Source organism: Myotis myotis, unplaced genomic scaffold (genome assembly GCF_014108235.1).
Source record: "Myotis myotis isolate mMyoMyo1 unplaced genomic scaffold, mMyoMyo1.p scaffold_m19_p_2, whole genome shotgun sequence".
NCBI classification, from domain to species: Eukaryota; Metazoa; Chordata; class Mammalia; order Chiroptera; family Vespertilionidae; genus Myotis; species Myotis myotis.
In genome coordinates, this window is record NW_023416324.1 from 34,813,769 (window position 1) to 34,835,963 (window position 22,195).

General features: G+C 41.6%; 2 protein-coding genes across 2 annotated transcripts; both read right to left on the reverse strand.

Annotated features, from left to right (window-relative positions):
- Positions 1 to 1,592: 1,592 nt before the first annotated feature.
- On the reverse strand, positions 1,593 to 21,526 carry TXNDC12 (thioredoxin domain containing 12). The gene is made up of 7 exons (XM_036347723.1): positions 21,285 to 21,526; positions 12,848 to 12,908; positions 6,274 to 6,326; positions 5,429 to 5,502; positions 4,138 to 4,207; positions 3,334 to 3,417; positions 1,593 to 2,417 (listed from the first exon to the last, which is right to left on the reverse strand). Exons 1-7 carry the CDS (start codon positions 21,379 to 21,381, stop codon positions 2,338 to 2,340), a joined length of 519 nt encoding a protein of 172 aa, XP_036203616.1. The 5' UTR covers positions 21,382 to 21,526; the 3' UTR covers positions 1,593 to 2,337.
- Positions 8,541 to 10,586, reverse strand: KTI12 (KTI12 chromatin associated homolog). Its single transcript, XM_036347722.1, has one exon. It carries the CDS (start codon positions 10,515 to 10,517, stop codon positions 9,453 to 9,455), a length of 1,065 nt encoding a protein of 354 aa, XP_036203615.1. The 5' UTR covers positions 10,518 to 10,586; the 3' UTR covers positions 8,541 to 9,452.
- Positions 21,527 to 22,195: the final 669 nt, after the last annotated feature.

The following is a 22,195-nucleotide window of genomic DNA, read 5'->3' on the forward strand; positions in this document are numbered from 1 at the left end:
TCAGAAGTGGAATTGGTGGTCAAATGGTAATTATTTAACTACCTGAGGAATCTTGGAAAACTACTTTTTGGAAAATGAGGATCTTGATATCAATTCACTGGGTATCAATTTCTGTGCTCATGTATCTCTTGTAAAGTCTTTATGTTCTCCAGCTTGAAAACTGTTCTGAGTTACACCTTAAAATATAAAGAAGGCTACAAAGTGTAGTGGGAAAGGCATGAGTTTGGAGTAAGACAGGGGTGGTTAGAATCCAGCACTTAGTCTAGATATTGAGGGCAAGCCACTCCTGTCTCCAAAATTTCCTTTTCCATAAAATTAGGCTAATATTACCTATCCTACAGGACCACTGATGGAATATAAAGAGAACAGATGAAAAGAACCTACCACAGAGTGGGACAATTCACTTAAAAGCACATTGTTTTGAGACCTTGGTGCACAGAACAGAGGACTAGCCCCCTGGCCTAGAAGAGCATGGCTGCCTGGTGACAGCCACAGATGTACAAATAGGTAACTACAGTATGTGGTGAGGAGCCAAGATAGATGTATTGAGGGAGGGACATTTTGTCCTCATGAGAAAGGTCAGGAAAGACTCTGGAAGAGGTGACTCAAAATGTGGATGAATAAAAAGAAAAGTGTCTTAGCCCAGTCAGCGTGGCTCAGTGGTTGACTGTCAACCTATGAACCAAGAGGTCACGTACCTTGGTTGCAGGCTCCTCCTGACCCAGGCCCAGGTTCAATTCTGGTCAGGGCACATGCCTGTGTTACGCTCGATCTCCAGTGTAGGGTGTGCAGGAGGCAGCCGATTCAATGATTCTCTCTCATCATTGATGTTTCTCTCTCCCCCCCCCCCCTCTGAAATCAATAAAAATATTTTTTTTTAAAGGAAAAATGTTTTAGGCAACAGAAGCTAGCCAAGCAGACACAAGAGCATAAAGGAGCACGTTGTGAATGGAACTTGAAACAATTTGGTGTCACCACAACATAAAAATGTGAAGTCATGAATGGGAATAAATGAGTTTAAAGAAGTAGGCAGCTGCTTAAAGGCCAAGGTGAAGATCTTGATTTTATCCCCTGCCTTGGTTTTATCATGCTTCAAATCCTTCTGTAAAATGGAGGTTATAATGTACCTTTCTCACAGGGCTATTAGGAATAAAGGCAAATGAAATGGAATAACACAGAGCACTCAGAAGAGTGCCTGGCACATAATGAGGCCAAAGTGTTTCCTAATATTAATATTATTGTCTTGAAGGTGAAGGGAAAGGCTTCAAGCAGGGGAGTGACACAGTCATATTTGCATTTTGGAAAGCAGGGAAGATGGATTGTAGGAGAGCATATTGGTAGTAGACAAATTTAAGAAGCTGTCACAAAAAATAGTCTAGGAAACAGAAAAAGTCTGCCGTGCACCAAAACAGCAATAATGAGGATGGAGTGAATTCAGCTGTTTAAAAAAGTAGAATTGATGAGCTCTGATGGCCATTTGAATGTAGAAGGTATGAAAGAAGGAGGGTCCAAAATTAGGCCCACAAAATTAGTTTACTCTCTGATCTCCATCCCTCCCGCCATTTTCCAATAACAAAAAGGCCATCACAACATACTTCTTAAAGTTTTATTAAAGTTTAATAGTACAATTATAATTTTTTTAACCCCAGTACAAAAATACAGTTGACAACTTGACAAAAATGGCTCTGCCTAGGGCTTGAAGGTTTGAGTTTCTCCAACAGTAACAGGGAAAGCATGCTTCCCGCAGGGGCTGAGTCTAAGCACACAGCCATTCCCGCACACGCATGCGTGCAAACAGGGAAACCCAAGCAGGAGAAGAGGACGGAAGTCGTAGGGATTCAGGAGGAAGGCCAAGATTATTCCCAGGAGGGGGAAAAGAGAAGAATCAGGCTGGTCTCCTTGGTGGGGTCAGAATTACTGATTTACATTTAGGGTTTATTGTTTGAAACAATGAGCAATTTCTGCAATTTTAACATTGTAGAAAAGATGCTCCTGGTCTCCCTTTACCAGCAAGGTCAGTAGAATGGCAGGAAATGGAAAAAGATTCAAACACTTAAGTGCAAGGAGTAAACCTCCAAATGGCTCAAGTTTTATGTCAAAAGATATTATTATCCTTTACATTCAATGACAAATAGGTCAGAGGGGCAGGAGAAGGAAGTCGGCCACATGCTGCTGGATCCACAAACATGGGAGACCAGCTTCTATTAGCAGAACTCTTCCACAGTGAGAGAGCTCCTTCCCACACAGGCAGGAGCAAGGTTTCCTGATTGGTTTAGTTGTTCTGAGTGATTCCTCAATATTCCCTCCCGGCTGCTCTCCTTCCGGAACACATTCATGTTACAACTCATCTTCAAGATGTTTCACTCTGTAGGCATCACCCGTCAGCCTTTCCTGAGCTTCCTTCATCCCCTGAATAACTGTGAAATAAAGGTTGGGGGGAGGGGTGAGAATACGAAGTAGATCTTTAATATCTACGAGCTGACAACCAATATAGATTTTTTATATTTTAGGAGAAATATGACAGTAGCATGTGATCTGGACACAAGACATAGTTCTGGATTTTAGCCTTAGTCATTTTACCTCTTTGAATTTGTCTCGTCATCTATAAAATGAGGTAATGCTACTTACTTTGCACAGGATTATTGCAAAAATTAAATGAGCATGGATAATAAAAGTGCTTTATAAAGCTGAAGTGCCACAAAAATGGTAGTAGTTACTTCGGCTTATCCTCCAGGATTAGAGTTGAACCCGTCAGACTGCACATGTTTACTTGACACTAGGAATAGAAAACACCCTCCTACCATCCCCATTATCTTTTAGATGAACATTTCATGTATTTCATTTCCTGTCGAGGTTACAAGTGGCTACCTCTGTAAGCCTCAGTTCTTCAGTTTCATGTGGGTCAGTCAGCTTCCAACTAGATTGTAAGTAGTTAGGGAAGGAGCTCAGTCTTATCTTTCCCCTATATTCTACACAGGACCTAGCCAAAAGCTAGTCATGCAAGAGATGCTCAACTAACATGTTGAACTGAGTTTCCCATCACGGACATGACATATGGTTCATCCTAGTTCAGTGGTTCTCAACCTTCTGGCCCTTTAAAACAGTTCCTCATGTTGTGACCCCCCCCAACCATAAAATTATTTTCGTTGCTACTTCATAACTGTAATTTTGCTAGTTATGAATCGTAATGTAAATATCTGATATGCAGGATGGTCTTAGGCGACCCCTGTGAAAGGGTTGTTCAACCGCCAAAGGGGTCACAACCCACTGGTTGAGAACCGCTGTCCTAGTTAAATCTAGCGGCAACCTTTCCTCCTTTCAACATAACCATACCTTGCTCAGCATTGGTGTAGAAATATTTGTAGCTGGGGTTCCCATTCTCATTGATAATTTCAGGACGCACCTTGCCACTGGGATCTACAAAATGGCACAGGGGTTGCAATAATTACAAGACAGGTACTTCAAACACTATATGATACACTAGGCCTTCTGGAAAATGAGACCTGCCCATCTTTGCAGCCCATTATCTCACCGCCCTAATCCCTGTATTTTATGTTGCAATCACAATGAACTCTTTGCAGTTTCCTGAATACAACACCCCTCCCCCATTTCTTGGCATGTGCTATTCCCTCTTCTTGACATGTTCCTTTTCTGTTTGATGATGATGGGATCCTATATTTTTATCTGTATTCCCAATAGAATCTAACAGAATGCTGAGTAAAGATTAGGCAGTCATTAGTATTTTTTATAAAATTGTTTGTGGAAAGACATTTGTCTGGTTCCATTTGGCAATGGAACCCCTGCTGCTCTATGGTGTCAAGGGTAAGAATTGTGGCTTATCTGTGTCCTTGTAGTGCCTCACAGAGTTCTTGACTTAAAGCTGATACATAAAACGATTGTTGACTGAATAAATGGATGATCAATACCCTGTTCTTGCTCACAAAAGCAGTTAGTTATGGGAAAAACTCCTTCAGACTTAAAGTCCTGGCACTCAGAACTCTCCCCACTCTCTCTTGAAACTGCTTTTTGTTTCTTGTTTTTAGCCATCCCAGTATAGTTTCACTAGGTGGAGTCAGTGCCGAGTCATGTCTCTCTCCTTCCACATCTTGGATCCCAGATTAAGATCTTTCACCTTACCCAGGAAAAGAATTCGTGGAATATAACCCCCATCAGGGCTGAAATCTTTATCCTTGGGCTCCTCTTCATCCTATGAATTATAAACCTTAAGTCAGATCATGTTCCCTCTCTCCTCAAATCCTTTCAGTGGCTTCTCCTCTCACTCAGGGTAAAACCCCCAAGTAAGTCATTGCGGTGGCATAAGAGGCCCTACATGATCTGCCACCTGGGCACTTCTCTAACTCCATGTCCTACCCCTTTCTGGGCTATGTCAAGCACACTAATCTGTTTGCAGTTGCTGTCATTAAACAAGCCAGGCATGCTCCTAACACAGGTTTTTGTACTTGGTTTTACCCTATGCATGGATACATTTCCCTCATTATCCTTATGACTCACTTCCTTTTCTGCTTCAAATCTTTGCTCAAATGCCACCTTCTTTGATAACCATGTTTGCAAACTATCCCCTCCACCCTTCAATTTTAGCCACAGCACTTACCACCAGCTGATATTTGTCTGTATTCCCGTATTCAAGTCCCCATAGGTAATTTCAATGAGGGCAAAAACAATTTGTTTTGTTCTTCACCGGTTCTCAAAACATCACTGACTTGGCACAACATTAACTGTTACTGTGTTCAGAAAATTTCTAGTACTGTGTTTAAGTAAACATTATTTTATAGAATGTACATTCAAGCTGTACATTCAAGCCCAGACAGACTTGGCTTTCAACTGAATCACATTTTGCAGGAACTCACAGCCTGCATGTGTGACTATCCCTTTGGATCAGCTACTATACAAAGATGTAAAAACATGTCATAATCATGGGCTAAGAATGAAGGGACCTTAAAGTTCAGTCACCTTATCCAATCCCATCTAGGCCACTTCCTCCCACAAGTGGAGGCTGGACAGTTTTCTACCATGTCTGGCACAAGACTTAGTGTTAAAGGTCAAGAGAAAAATGCATACATATAAGCAGCTAGCTCTGCTAAATAAGATTTTATACTATTAATAATGGCAATTCTGCCGAACCGGTTTGGCTCAGTGGATAGAGCGTCGGCCTGCGGACTCAAGGGTCCCAGGTTCGATTCCGGTCAAGGGCATGTACCTTGGTTGCGGGCACATCCCCACTGGGGGGTGTGTAGGAGGCAGCTGATCGATGTTTCTGTCTCATCGATGTTTCTAACTCTCTATCCCTCTCCCTTCTTCTCTGTAAAAAATCAATAAAATATATTTAAAAAAAAATAATAATAATGGCAATTCTAAAAGAGGGAAGACTTAAGATTAAAACAGAAAGGAGAAACTCTGGAAGTCTTACCTCAAGATTTACCATAATAAAATTATGGGCAAGTTCTGAAATTTCTGTAGATTCAGCAAATTTGGGCTTTAAAGCTGGGGGTGGGGGGGGAGGGGGGGGAAAATAGAAGAAAGCATCATTGTTATATCCAACTCTAATTTGCTGAGCTGATTCATAATTAACCCTTAAATCAGGACACTTGAATTCTGCTTCTGCTTCTGCCACTTACTTGCATAACTATGTGACCTTGAGTGATTGATGTCATTTCTTTAAAGCTTTTACCTCATTTATAAAATATAGATAATGTTGTGTATATATATATATATATATATGAAAAAGTTATTACTATTTGCTTTTTTACACATTTCAATAACTCCTACTAAAGAATAGACAAAAGAGTAACAATATCACTAATGTATTTGTTACACTAATTATTTACACTAATTTTATACAACGTTTCCAACTAGGATTTTGTAAGTATAGCATGAGAAACAAAAGAAAAAAGTCTGACTTGGATGTGGCACGGTGGTATAGCAGAAAAAATACATGCTACCAAGTAAAATAACCTTGGGTTCTAATTTGGTTCTCAAGTTCTGCAGGAAGATTTTCCTAACCTTCTCATGTCTCTCTGTACATTTCAGCTTCTGCTAACATTTACTGTTCATATGACTTTAGCACTTAATCTCATACTCTCCAACCCCCTGCAAATATATATATTTGCAAATTTCTTGGGAGCAGGGAATCTATGTCATATATTTCCTTGGTATCCTTTAAAGCAATCAGCAGTCACTGGGTGAAAGTCACTACTCCTATTTTTAAATGCTAGTATTTCAGAATGCATCTGAGGTTTGATCATTTGTACTTACCTTTGCAAGCTCCACACCAGGATTTATGGATAATCACCATCAGGGGCAATCCACTTAAAAACAAAACAAAGAAATTATAATCTAGCAATTCCACTTCTTGATATCTATCCTAATAAAAATGACCAATTTATGAAGACAAAGATTAATGCACATTCATATAGTATAATTCCAATTGGGAAATTTTTAAGACAATCTATTCAATAACAGATTATTATAACAAAATTACTGATAATTCTGACATTATTGTAAATTCTGTAAATTTGGACTTTAAAGCTAGGGAGAAAAGATTGTAGAAAACATCAGATTTAAATTGTTAAGGTGATATAACTATTAAAAATGTTAATAAAAATTTTCATTGGTATAATTTTAAATTAAAAAATAGAATATAAAATTATTAGTTGCAGTTTGGTTTTAATTATACAAATATGTACAGAAGAGCGAGCCCAAAGGAAATGTAACAAAACATAACAGCAGTTATTCCTGAATAATGGGATTATGGATTTTACTATACTTCTATTTTTCTACAATTAAATGTAATTTTTACAATCAAGGTGGAAAAAAAATTTTTTCTTTTTTTAAATAATGAGTGACATAATCCACCTGAACCAGGCTTGGCCAGATGAAGCTCTCCAAGTTCTCAAGGTTCAAATGACAACTTGCGGGAGGGTCCTAGGTAAGCAGTCATCATCCAACCACCGTATCAATACATCATCATACACTGTATAACACTGTATTTACTACACTGATTTATTATATTTACCCATCTCCCCCCACCAGACTTGGATCCTTAAGGAACTCTTAGCTGTTTCTATATCCCCTACATCTGGCATATAAAATCATATTGATAGCAAACACGCACGTAGCATTTAATTTGTACTGGGCACTACTCTAAATACACATCAACCAATTAATTCAGTAAGTGTCAAATGAATTATCAACTCCTCATCAGAGGCCTACTAAAAACTTAGGATAGATTTCTGCCTCTAAATACTTGTAAAAAGCTATAAAGCAAATGAGTAGGGCAAGCTTAGGTGACAAGTGGGACCCAGGTAACTATAACAATAGGCAAAATGTAATAAACTTTTATTATGAAACATGGTGCTATGTGCTTTATATGCATTATCTCACTTAAATCCTTACAATAATCCTTAGAGATATTATTAATAGTTTCATTATAATAACGAGAAAACTGAGACTCCAAAGAGATTAAATATTTGGCCACATAAAATCTAGATTCTGCAATTTACTAATTGATAAATCTGACTCCAAAACTAACGTTCTTTCTAACCAGTATAGTTTACTACAATTTAAAATGGCAATCCAGAATTCATTGGAAAAGGACTTAAAAATTTCTTAGTCCAAACCTCCATTTGTAGCAGGAATCCTCGCTCATATATCAGAAACAAAAGGTGGTATAGGGATTGCTTGATAAGCAAGAAATACATTACCAACCATGGCAACCTATTTTTAAAAATATTTTTTTAACATATCCCTGCACTTACAGAAAAATCTGTATTGCTCTCTCTTTTCTCCAAAGCAAACTGCTGTTCAGCGTTCTGGAACAGAGGTCAGCAAATTACAATCAGCAGACCTAATCAAGCCCACTGCCTACTTCTGCAGAGCTCTGAGATACAAATGATTTTTACATTTTTAAATGGTTGAAACAAGTCTAAAGAATAGTACCTTGTGATATGTTAAACATAATTCACATTTCAGTGTACATGGTTTTATTAAAACACATTGATACTTTTTCTTTCTTTTAATTCTCACCCAAGGACTTATTGATTTTTTTTTAATTTTCATTTTTTAGAGAGGGAGAAAGAGAACATTGATTGGCTACCTCTCATACATGCCCCAACTGGCATTGAACCTACAACCTAGGCATGTGCCAACTGAGCCACACCGATCAGAGCTCATTTTTACACTATCGCTGCTTTTGTGTCACAGTGGCAAAGCTGATAAGCTGCAACAGGGAGGCTGTGATCCACAAAGCCTAAAATATTTACTATTTGGCCCTTTGCTGACCCTTGTTCTAAAGTGACAGTTCACATATTAATCCCTCTGAAGCCTTTGCAAAACCATCTTCTCTCAACACCTAGTTAATCCTTTCCTCCTCTGGACTCCTAAAGCATTCTGTGTCCACCCTCTAGCCACCAGGCCCTTATGTCCTGTAATCATCTGTTTACTTGTCTGTATTTCCCAACAAACTATTAACCTCTCAAGGGCAAATATTACCCAATTCTTTAAAAAATCACAAGCACTGGTAAGACAGGTACCTATCGTTTGTTTAATAAATAACCAACGGAAGAATGAAAGACAAACTTAAAGCGACATTTGCCTCAGAACACAGAGTGAAGCACAAATTACAGAAGTGACAATCCCTCTAGATTAAAACAAAATATCTCAATACGCACTATTGACGTACTATTTCAAAGGCACAGCAGAAATATGAGTTGGCAAAAGTAGGTTTACAGTTGTTTGTATGGAAAATAATACAAGAATAAACTTTCATGTACTCACAACTGTAGACCTACTTTTGCCCACCCCTGTATGTAGATCTAAAATGTTATATTAATTATATGAAGAACATTAAGTTACATTAAGTGAAAGCGATTCCAGCCGACTCTTTCTAAAAGGTTTTATTAAATGAAATGATCTAGCTTCCCAAGGACAGAAACCAGTGGATTTATCTGTGACCCCCAGACCCGGGATAGACTAGCAAACATCTTAGGTACAGTACTAAAAAAACTATTTGTGGTATGAAAGAAGGGCCAGTGCAGATGCAGAACTGTGCCATCTTAAGTTTCTGTTCACAAGTGTTTTTAAAACAATTCATCCATCCAGGCTGCTTTCCCACAGTTCAGCTGGGGGAAGTCAATGCAGTGTGATATCCCAAGTAGATCCCAATCTAAGCGGGCCCTGTCCATCTGAGCTCTGTCCTCTGAGGAAATTTGCCAAGATCCTTCAAGCTAGTTCCCCAGTTTTTCTAGTCTCAGAGTATGCTCTGAGTCTAAACTCAAGGCCTGGCACAGGGGCATTCTGCAAAGTGTGAGTCAGTCATAACAGCTCTAGTACCGCACATCAGTATGCTCTGCAGACCTTCAGATTATTCTTCTCAGAGAAATACAGGGCAGTAGAGGTTACACAAGGAGCCACGGCCAGTCCCCAAACACCTCTGGTTAGAGCAGGCTCTGGTTCAGATACTGCAGAAACATGCTGGCCAACTGAGGCAGGTTCTCATTATTGGGATGCGTTTTGGTGTAGGAAATAAACTGGCGTCGGAGGCGGCTCAGTTCGGCCATGGACAAAGGCCGGGTAAACTGAAGGTGTTCCGTGGTCCCAGGAAGCCTAAGCAAGTCTCCGGGGACTGCGCTCTTCTGCGCTTCCATCAGTCCCGCCAACACCTGGCTGGTGACCTGATCCAGCTGGTGCAGAAAGCTGCCCGAGGCAAGGGGCTGGGACTGGGTAGACTGATGGGGTGGAGGAGCACGGTTCTCAAAAAGGGCAGCCCGGATCTCTGCGAGGGGCAACGGCTCCTCTAAGCCCACCAAGGTGAACAGGGGTCTGTCCCAGCGGTTCCGCGAGTCGGGAGCCTCGAAGCGCAGCATTAGGGCCTCTAGAAGTTCGGGAGGGTACAAGGCCCTGGACACATGGTTTGCCGCTTTCTCGAAATCAGGGATCACGGAAGCTGGGAGATCTGGCGTCCCGGTTTCCTTCGGCTCCAGTTCCGTAAGTAGGTGTGCCTGGGTTCCCCCATTTACTACCGAGTCCACTGCTTGCGCTTCCCTAAGGACGCGGGCGCCCGCTGCCGGAGGTCCCCCTCCCTCTTGGGCGCGCGGCCGCCAACTCACACTGACGTTCCGGCTCTGCTTCTCGTCCGCAGCCGCCACCCGCGGTCCGCCGCTCGGACTGCCAGGCCGCACGCAGTACACCAGGCAGAGCGGGGTGCGCGCCGCCCGCGCCAGGCAGTAGAGCTCGTAGCGGAAGCCCTTAATGTAGTTAATGGAGTCAAGGATGACCACCTCGTGACGACTCAGGCGCCGCTCCACGGCAGCGCGCAGGGCCCCCCGCAGCGCCTTCTCGCGGGCCGAATCGCCGTACACTGTCGGGTCCTCCGCCCCCAGCACCGCCGCGTCGTCCACCACGTACACCGCGTGGCCCTCGGCCGCCAGCGCCCCGCGGAGCTCCTCTGCGCGTCGGCTCTTGCCGCAGTACGGCAGCCCGCAAAACACTACCAGCGGCATCCTCCCAGGGCGCGGCCATGTGCAACCCGCACGTCAACTTCCGGGCTGCCGGCGTCTAAGACGCAAACCGGAAGTGCAAACTGAACTTCCGGCAGGCCTTGGCTCTTATAGGACCTCTTGTTGCTATGGAAACGAGAGTCCCAGCCAACTAGACCCAGGTCCTCTTCTCTCGGAAAGGAGATAAGAGACTAGAATGGCATCATTTATTTATGTCAAATGTTACAGGCCTCATGGGAATGTTATCTCTCTGTGGCCAAGGACTTTACCCATTCATTTCTAATGGGGCCTTTGTGAACATTAAATATTGCAAAAACAATCAGACCTATATTTAGTATATAGAAGACAATTCACAAATGCTAGTTCCCCTTCATTCCTTACAACCAGTGACTCTCAATAACTGTTTATTCAATAGCCATTTCAGTCACTCAACATCTCCGTGTTTGGGGATTCAGAGATGAACATAAAACAGTTCCCCTATAGGAGATCAAGGGTCTGAATGGGAAGAGTTAGGCACCTACAAGCAGAATAATATATACTCCTAGAGGCCCGATGCATGAAATTTGTGCAAGAGTAGGCCTTCCTTCCCCCGGCTGCCTGCGCTGGCTTCCCTCCGGCTGCCGGCAGGCACCCAGGCCCCAGGTTTCCCTCTGGCACCCAGGACTGGGCTTCCCTCGGCTGCCAGCAGGCACCCAGGCCCCAGGCTTCCCTCACAGCCCCAGCTTCATCCAGAAGGTCGTCCGGAAGGATGTCCAGAAGGACATCTGGTCTAACTAGCATATTATGCTTTTATTATTATAGATAATGGAGGGTGGATATAGGTTGGGTTGTAACAGTACAGGGAAAAAAAACACAAACTGCCCAGAAAAATCACTGAAGACTTTATCTAAAAACAGCCATTTGATTTAGAACTTCAAAGACTAATAGGAATTTTTCTCCTAAGTAAGGTTGCCAGATAAAATACATAATGCTTAGTTAAATTTGAATTTCATATAAACAACAAAAAATTTTTTGGGTTTTTTTAAAAATATTTTTTTTTTTTTACTGATTTTAGATAGAGGAAGGGAGAGAGATAGAAACATCGATGAGAGAGATCCCCCACTAGGGATTGAGCCTGCAACCCAGGCATGTGCCCTGACCAGGAACTGAACCAAAGCATGATTTCCTGGTTCATGAGTCGACGCTCAACCACTGAGACACATTGGCCAAGCAAAAAAAAAATTTTTTAATATAGGTATGTCTCAAACATTACATGAGGCATATTTAAAATTATTGTTTACCCAAAATTAAAATTTAACTGAGCATCCTTTATTTTTATTTACTAAATCTGGTAATCCTACTCTAATTCAGAAGGTATGAGACTCAGAACCATGAAGCTGTAGAATCTGTTCTAGCAAAAGCAAACACTATAGTTTGTGTTTCTGTGCAAGTATATGTGTGTAAGGTAGGTGCACATAAGTATATTGGGTCTTTGTATTTCTCCAAAACATTTAAGTCTTGGCTCTGCCACTTACTAGCCGTGTAAACTATTGTCAAGTTATTTAACCATTCTGTATCTCAATTTCCTCTCCTGCATAATAGTTCTTTTTTATATATATATTTTATTGATTTTTTACAGAGAGGAAGGGAGAGAGATAGAGAGTCAGAAACATCGATGAGAGAGAAACATCGACCAGCCGCCTCCTGCACATCCCCCACCGGGGATGTGCCCGCAACCCAGGTACATGCCCTCGACCGGAATCGAACCTGGGACCTTTCAGTCCGCAGGCCAACGCTCTATCCACTGAGCCAAACCGGTTTCGGCAATAGTTCTTACTTCACAGGCGGAACCAACCTTAGAGGTTGTGAGGATTAAATGAATTAATGCATACAAAGCACTTCCCTTCCCTGCTCTGCCTTTTTCTCTCCCTTTGTATCAGTTATCTGTGCATAGACTTGGAATTTTAAGACTACTCAACTTGAGACTAGTAGCCAGTATGGTTTACTGGTTGAGTGCAGGCTCTGAAGCCAGAATGCCTGCATCTGAATCTTGGCTTCACCACTTACTAGCTGTGTGATTTTTGGCAAGTTACATAATTGCTCTATGCCTTAGTTTTCTTATCTTCAAAATGAAGGTAACAACCCACCTCAAAAGAGTTATTGAGAATTAAATAAGCTAATTCACATAATTCAATGTCTGGTGCATAGTAAGCACTAACTAGATGTTAGATAGTATTAGTGTTGTTGTTATCATGCAAGTATTCATTTTTGCTCTGCTTTGGCATGACCTTCACATACTAAAATGTCCGAAAAGTGTTTTACCACCCTAAATAATCTAAAACCATATCTTATACCTGGCAGCTGCTTCTCTCTTCCCGTCTTCTAGTGTCCTCCAATGAATGTGATCTCCAAAACCTAGAAGAAAAGAGTAATAAACATTCACACATGAATAAAGAGCAAAGACCCAAGAAAGAAGTGTGGCATGTTCACCCATAAAAAAGGCTTTCCTCTATCAAGAGCATGGTGTTCAAGTCCCTGCTCCACCACTTTCTGGGTTTTTTGGACCATGGACTGTCCCATACCTCAAGCTTCACTTTTCAGACCTGTAAAATGGAGATAACATTGCCTACTGATAGTTTTTAAGGAAAATAAATAATGTCTGTAAAATGCTTTGTAATCTAACACAGAGTATGCAAATAATACAATAAGAGTGAATGGGAATTTTCCACAGAGTAAACATAAAGCAGGTCATAACAAATCATTACTAGTTGAAGACAATTCAGCAATATTGCTTTTGAGTCTGAAAGAGATGGATGACGACTCCAATGCCTATTAAATGCATGAACTTTGTGTATAAAGTAAGCTCTCCAAGTCCCAATTTCTTCATCTGTAAAATCAAGATAATATACCCACCTCCCAGTGTGGGTGTAAGGATTAAATGAGATAATATTTTTAAAGCTTTTCTTGTCTTAATTCCCCACACTTCAGCCAGAGTGATATTTTAAAATCACATCTCTGATGGGTAAAAACTTTTCAGAGGCTTTCCAAGCCCCCAAAAGGAAGGCCAAACTCTTGCAGCAGGACTTACAAAGCCTTTCAGAACATGGCACTTGCCCACCTCTCCAGGCTCACTTTCCACACTTTTCCTAAAATCTTACACACAAAGCTTCTTTCAATTCCTTAAATGCAGCATGCACTTTCTCCCCTCCAGCTTTCATAATCACTGCTCCTCCTGCCTTTCCTTCCACCTTCACCTCCCCTTCATTCTTCAGGTATAAACCTAGAGGGCATTTCTTCTAGTGAATCTTCCCTGATTCCCATGACAGCACTTACCAGGCTGAATTGTAAATGTTGGACATGGTTCCCTTTACCCCAAAGCGAATTCCCTAAGAGTTGGGAACATAACTGTCTTATTCCCTCCTGTTTGCCTAGCTCTTAGCTCTATACATGGCCAAGGAAAGTGCTCCATAAAGTATTTTATTGAGTAAATGAATCTTATTTCAGCCATAACATAAATTACTCAATTTTATATCTGGAAAATGTTAGTGATCATAATAATGCTAGCTGCTATTTCTGGACCACCTTCTATATTCTTGGCACATCACATGTGTTACCTCATTTAAATTTGGCAATAATTTATAATAATCCTCTCTTACTTAACCTCTCTATACTTGTTTTCTCATCATTAATATAGGTATAAGTGATCAGTAAATGGCAGTGTTTGTTATCTTTACAGTTGAGACTTCTGAGGCTCAGAGAAGTTACATAACTTGTACCAGGTCACAGAGCTGGTAAATGGTCAAGTTGGGATTTAAACTTCAATTTTATGACTTTTCAATTACTATACTATCTCTCACGCCTTTCTTTCCTAGAAATAAATTCAAATTTCCATCACTGTTAACACAGAGGAATAAATAGCTCATTCAGATTAGCACATGGGGGCAAAATCCAAACTAACCATCACCCTTTTCATTCCCAACAGCATGGGCTGTTGACCCAGAGGAAATGTGTCGCTTGCCGAGGGCCCAAAGTCTAATCCTGAATAGTGAACAATTACATAAGAGTACAACTGGGAGGATGTTCAGGAGAATTGGAAGGTACTTAATGTGATCACCATCATTCTACTTGTCAACACCTAAACTCAGGCAACTTAATCCTGCTTTGGCAGGATGCCCAACTAGACAACTCTGTCTATCCCCTCCTCCTCCCTCCCTTTCACTCTCTCTAAAAACCAATGGAAAAAAATACCCTGGGGTAAGGATTCAGAAAAAGTGTTTGGATTTGTATATGTTCATTTTGAGATGCTTACTAGACATCCAATTGGAGATGCTGAATGAACAACTGAATATCTGAACCTGAAATGCAAAGGAGTTATGAGCATATGAATGTAGTTTAAAGCCTGAGACTGAATAAGATCCAACAGGAGTGAGTATAGATGGAGAGGAAGTCCAAGAGCCCTGGAGTCCTCCCAGGGAGATAAAGAATAACTAGCCAAGGCCACAAGAAGGAACTGCCAGTGAGATCGGCAGAAAACCAGCAGTTCGTGGAGTCCTACAATCTAAGTGTTTCCAAGATGCTTCACGAAGGAAAGGTGATCAACTGACTCCACTATTCCTGTTAAATCAGAAATGACCACTGGATTTAGCAACTGAGGAACAGTGCTGACTTTGGCAAGACCAGCTTCAACAGAGGAGTGAAGATGACAGCATAATTAGAGCAAATCAAGATAGCCCAAAGGAAGATTTCTAGAACTAGGACACACAGCACTTTCAAATAATTTTGCTGAAGGGTGAAAAGGGCATTGCTAAAGGGAGCTATGAGTTGAGGAAGGGTTTTAACTCAATGGAAAGGGAAGTATAGGATGTTGAAAGCTGATAGAAATTATATAATAATGGAAGAAAAGCTGATGATACAAGATGAGAAGAGAGGGTAAAAAAACATCGTGAGCCCTAGCGATTTGGCTCGATGGATAGAGCGTTGGCCTGTGACTGAAGGGTCCTGGGTTTGATTCCAGTCAAGGGCACATGCCTGGGTTGCTGGCTCGATCCCCAGCGTGGAGCATGCAGCCAATCAATAAATCTCTCTCATCATTGATGTCTCTATCTCTCTCCCTCTCCCTTCCTCTCTGAAATCAATAAAAAAAAATTTTTTTTAAATATTGTGAGTAGGTAAAAGGACATGGAATTTATTACTCAAGTAGAGGGATTAGCCTTTGCTAGGAGCACAGTTTATCCAACAAAGATAGGAAAGGAAGAATATATGAACACTGGTGCTAGGAGGTAGGTAAATGTAGTGGTGATGGTTTTTGAAAGGTCTCTTTTAATTCCTTCTATTATATAGGAAGCATGGTCACCAGCTGAGAGCAAGGATTGTGGAAGAAGCCTGGCGGTTTGAAGAGATGAGGAAATATGAAATAGTCCCCTAGGAGAAAAGAACCAGAGAAAAAGGATAAGTAAAGGGCATGTTTCAGGAAGGAAGGGATTCCAGAAGAAAGCTTAGATACAAGGAACAGCGAGCAAATAAATTGGTAAACACATAGATACTTCTAAGTATTAAGTGTAGAAAAGTTTGTAATGCTCAACTTGTAGAGTTTTTAAAAAAAGACAACTAAAGTGCAAGACAACAACTACTATAAAGAGGAAATGACTTAAGTTAAAGTGCTCTTAATAACATCAAGATATTAATGTTAGATTTTGTTAAGTATGCAAGTAAAATTTCAAGTGTAACCACTAAAAGAACTAGAGCGCCAACTTCCAGACTAATAAAGGAGATAAAATAAGAACAAGCAAATACTCAACCTCTAAAGAAAGGGCACCAATGGAGAAAAAAAAAAGCATAGAAAAAACAGAAGCAATGGAAACTGGATGAGAGAAATATGACCATCTCTAATCACCACAAACATCATAATCACCACAAACATAAGTGGACTAAATTTGCCAGTTGGAGTTAAAAGACAGTAATGGTCAGATTTTTGTGTGTGTGTGTGTGTGTGTGTGTGTTTTAAAGAACATGAAACTATGATGTTTATAAGAGCACCTAAAAAGCCGAAACCGGTTTGGCTCAGTGGATAGAGCGTCGGCCTGTGGACTGAAGGGTCCCAGGTTCGATTCCGGTCAAGGGCATGTACCTGGGTTGCGGGCAATCCCCAGTGGGAGATGTGCAGGAGGCAGCTGATCGATGTTTCTCTCTCATCGATGTTTCTAACTCTCTGTCTCTCTCCCTTCCTCTCTGTAAAAAATCAATAAAATATATTTAAAAAAAAAAAAAAAAAAGAGCACCTAAAAAAGGACTTATAAAAGTAAAAAATAAAATTATATATATATATGGCAAATGATAGCTAAAAGAAAGTCAGGGAAGCTAGATTAATATCAGGTAAAATAAAATTTCTCCATAAACTTGGGCTACTCAGGAGCTAGCTAACAAAACTTACAGTCACAGGAGTTATTACTAAGAAAGTCCCTCGGGCAGCACGGTTCAATGGAATTTTCTGCACTGATGGGAATGTTCTATATCTGCACTGTTCAATGTAGTAACCACAAGCTACAGGTGGCTGGTGAGTACTTGAAAGGTAGCTAACGCAACTGAGAAGCTAAATTTTTAATTGTATTGAATTATAATTAATTTAAAATTTAAGAGTGACACATGGCTAGTGCTACTGTATTGGACAGCACAAACTTAAAAGAGATTAGTCCAATCCTTGCATACTACAAGGGCCTAGAAAAGGGCAGAGCCTACCCAAAACCACAGAGGAAGCCACAACCAGAATTTAGGTCTCTTGATTCCTAATTAACATTCTTCTCTGGTACCCCAACAGTTCCTTAGCCACCTTATTGCATTATCCCTAAGAGTAAATCTAGAGGTGTAATTTGAAATAGTTCACTACATGTACAAAATTTCTTCAAAAATTCATAGTAAAAAGTAACTGGATTTTTTTAATAATAGGAATAATCATCATCATTACTTTTTGATTTCTTACTTAGGTGATAATTACAATAACATAATGATACGATAACAGTATCAATGACTAACATTCATATGGCATTCGTTACATGCCAGGCACAGTTTTGCGTGCTTTTACATGTACTGACATTTAATCCTCACAATAAACTTATGAGGTAGAAACTCTAATATTCCCATTTTACAAATATGGAACCTGAAGTTAAATAGCTTGCTAAAGGTTACACTTCCAGTACATGGCAGAGCTGAGATTAGAAGCTACCTAGGTGGTTGAGTTCCAGAGTCTATAGTTTAACCACTCACAAGACTTTACCGCCTCTTTAGCAAAAGTTAAATGAATGAAGGAGTGTAGCTTCACCAAAGCAGAATGTAAACACTGCCTTCAGATCTAGAAACCTAACTTTTTTGTTTCCCTTCAAAAATGACTTGAAAGGGTACAGTATTTACCTTGTTACTGAAATCACCTACTCCCCGACACCACCCACACACACACCCATGCCAACGTGGAACATTTGAAGAGAGTCCAGTTTCCTAAAGTGTCACCTGCACAGCCACTTAATTTATGCCAGTTTCCGCAAAGTGAGCTGAAGGCTTCCACGTCAGCAAATCCTTTCCTAAAAACATTAATATAAAAAAAAAGGAAGAAAAAAAAAAGGAAAGTGACCATTCCTAGACACAATATTTACATCAGACTTCCCAAGCTCTTCATCCTAAAATTGTTTTCATGAGTGTAAACTAAAGAAAAGTATTATTCACCCCCTCCCAGCTGACAAAAGGTCAAGTGTCAGAGCTGGCAGCCACATCTCTAAAATAGGGAACATTGTACCTGAGAGGTAAAATAACACAGTGGCCCCCAAAAAAGGTCTGTCTGTGGTCAAACAGAGCTAGATTGGAATCCTAGTTCAGTCACTTGCTGTTTGCATAAATGCAAAATATGCCTAAGAAAAATATCTATTCCATAGGATTGTTGTGAATGTGAGGGGGAACAATGTGGAATGTAAACACTCCCCATGTGTCAGTCCCTAATTTTTATTCCAAAGATGTGACAATCATTTTTCTGTTTCAGGAGGAGAGCACATAAACTCCCGCCACCCCCCCCCCCCCCCCCCGCCCCAACAAGTTTCTCATTTCTCCTTTACAGTCTTCAGAGGAGTTTCTGCCCTCAGAGGCAGGAGTGTATGTGCTTATTAAGAGCACTGGCTCTGGGACGTGTAGCCCAGCTAGCCCACTTACTCTCTGTGTGACTCCTGTGCCCCACTTTAGGTTCTTTATCTGTGAAACGGGGATGATCTCAGAAGGTTACTATGAGGGTTAAACCAGCCAATATATGAAAAGTGCACAGAACGGTGCCTGAATATAGCAATGTACATAAATGTTAGTTGTTACACTTCTCCCCATAGGTAATATAGTTCAAATTTTTAGCATGTGGAGAATAACAAAATTATTTTAGAACTCTAGACTGTTAGATCTGGAAGAACTCTTAGGAATCATTTCTAGTTCAACTCTCTTATTTAATAAATGGTCTGCAGGGAAGACCACAGCTGGCTATATGGTCTGACCAGGATTAAAACCAGGCCTTGCCCGGCCGGTGTGGTTCAATGGTTGAGCATCAACCCAAGAACCAAGAGGTCACCAGTTCAATTTCTGGTCAAGGCACATGCCCGGGTTATGGGCTCAATCCCCAGGAGGGAGTACGCAGGGGGCAGCCAGTTGATGTTTCTCTCTCATCGATGTTTCTCTCTCTCCCTCTACCGTTAAAAATCAGTAGAAGCGTATAAAAAAAAACCAAACACACAAAACCCCAAGCCTCCTGATCCTTATTCAGTGCTCACGCCATACCATTGTACTTCCTCTTCTTAATGAAAACAGTAGAGTCATGAAGTTCCTCCTGTCTGCAAACCACCAGGCCATCTTCAGGAAAGAGCCAGAGCTACTTAGACAATGTCATGTAATTGCCTGCTTACTTGTCTTGATTAGTCTTCACACTACTTCCCATTCCACAGGCTTTTCTTACAAGGTGAACTCAACATTCCCCTATGCAGCAAGAGTGGGGGAGGTTAATGTCCCTCCCCCCTGAACCGGCCCAGACAGAGTATAGTGGGAGCTATGCTATGTGACTTGTAAAGCTAGACAATAAAAATGCAATGCATTTCCACCTTGTTCTTTTGAGGCACTCACTCTTAAAATCCAGCTGTCTTACTGTGAGGAGGCCCACACTAGCCCATGAAGAAGCTGACATCACAGAACAGAGAAACACACCTTCCCCACTGTGCCTTCTTTGAATTCCTGACCCACAGAATTGTGAACATAATAAAATGATTTCTTTACACCCCCCTACATTTTTGAGTGGTTTGTTATACAGCAACGATAACTAGAATAACCACAAGAGCTTCATGTCTAACAAGGAATAAAAATACTGAATACATGACTCCAAGGGACTGCCTACAACTAACACAGTAACTAGAACAGAGTAAATTATCTGTTGATGTCTCAGGTAGTTATTATTATGCCCACTTTTGCAGATGCGAAACTAAGCTTTGAGAAGTTAAGCAACTTGCCCTAGGCCTCTCAGCTTGTTAGTGGCAGAATAAATTAAAACTCAGGTCAAAACCCACACTCCTAACACTACCCTTCTGTCTCCCTTGGTACTTACAATTTTACACCAAATATACAGTAATCTGTTTCAAAATGGGGTTGTCAGTATTTAAAACATTCTTGCCCAGTAGAATTCACCATGTAGTTTCATCACTGAGATGGAAACCCACATATCAGCTCAGAGAAGCATTCCCTGACCTTCCTAGTTCAGGTAATATTAGTTCCCTCATCCTTTTCAGCCTCTCCATCCCAATTTCATTTTATTTCCAGTACTTATCCCAAGCTGAAACTGTCTTATTGACAGGAGTGTCCAAGACAGTGCCTGGAATATGGTAGGTGATCAAAAATTATTTACTGAATTAAGGAGGGACTGTATTCAGGCACACTGAATGTCCACAAAATCTCATCACACACCGATAAATGAACAAATAGGGAGGATAAGAGAAATCGAATTTCAAACAGCAGAACTGCAGGAGAGTCTTTCCATACAGTAAGATCAGTACAAAAAAAAAAAAAAAAAGGAAGGGGAGGGGAATCAACGCTACCACTCACCCGCTTAGAAAAGCATAAACCCTGAGTTCGAATGAAGATGTAAGAAATGGGATGGAGTAGGGAGGTCACATCTTCTATTCTCTATTCATAACCACTGAATAACTCCTCAGCACTCACAAACAATTCAGTTTCTTCAGACACACTAACGGAACCACAGGAGGGACAACTGTTGGTGGCCCCTCTACCTTCAGACCTTCTACCCTCTTTTAGCCCTTCCTTTTGCACCAGTCACCACTTCCTGGAATGCAGGTATGGTTCCCCCGAGGGCAAGGAGGCAGTAACCTTCCTCTGAAGGAAGAGGTAAGTTGGGGAATCTTCAGACCAAGGGCAAGGCTCTCTGCACATGCATGTCCAAAAAAGGCCCTATTTCTCCTAGCAGTAAAGGTGGCTGTTCCTGAGGACCTACCAAATGCTAAGCACTGTGCTGGGCTCTTAAACATGCTTCTTCTAATTTAAGGGCCATTCCTTACCCCATCCCAAGAACAACGTCCCATCACATCATGCCCTAGACCCGCTCCTCCCTACCCCAAGAAATCTTCAAACTCCAAGAGCGGTTGGCTAGGATAAAAAAGAATCCGGCGTGACTAAAGAGATAGAATGGGAGGGGGGTCGTGTTAAGAGGAGAAGAGGGTTATACTGGGCTGGGACCCAGGATAAGTAAAGATTAAGATAAGAATGCGGTCTGACCCTTTCCAAGCCCAGTACGTCCATCAGAAAAGGTGACCAGGAGCAGGAAACTGAAGCCCAGCAAACAGGTGGCCCCGAGACGAGGCCGCAGCTCCATGGTGGTAAGTGTGCGGGGCCACCGGGCAGAGCGGACGCAGAGCCGGAGTCCTACAGCAGAAGGTCCGCGCCCTTCCCCAAACGCGGCTCAACTCAACCCCTCGAGTTCCCAGGATTTTTTTTCCCCCCTTAACTCTGAAGGAAGTGATGTTAAACGGATGTGGGTGGTGCCTCCGGGGTCCGGATTGTGATCGAGTGAGTTTAAAGGTGCAGATCACGTAGAGGGTATAGGTGTTGCTCTCAAACGCAAGTTGCTTCCCCCTACCCAACCCCGATTTTGGATGTTCAGTCGGAGGACATAGAAAAAGTGGGCTGAGATAGTGATGGGGTGCGGAGGAAGCTTCGGAAACCGTTGCTGGTTGAGTCTGCCAGCAGGTTAGCCCCGCCCCCTAGAACCGCTGCACTTAATATTAACAACGCAAATGATCGTTCGGCGAAGTCAGCCGCACCAAACAGTGGGCGGGTTGCCCATTGGCCTCGGGTCCCACTTCCCCCGCCGCAATCATAAAAGACTAGACTACTGGATTTCATTCTTGGGTTCCTGCTTGGTCTCCAGGAGACCTAGAAAACCTGTACATGGTCTCCGTGCCTTGCAAGAACGCCTCTTTTTGCTGGCGAAGAAGCGCTGGACCTTATTTTCCTTGCAGCCGCAATTCTTCCACTCAGGGATTATGCAACTAACCAATGCCTGCTCTGAAAAATACCCGAACTTGGTATCTGTTATTGCAAAACTGACCTAGCTTAGCTCTTCAGGGAACCAGGACAGAAGTCACTGCAGGCATTTAAACTGTAGAGCTTCTTCTGGTTAAATCTAT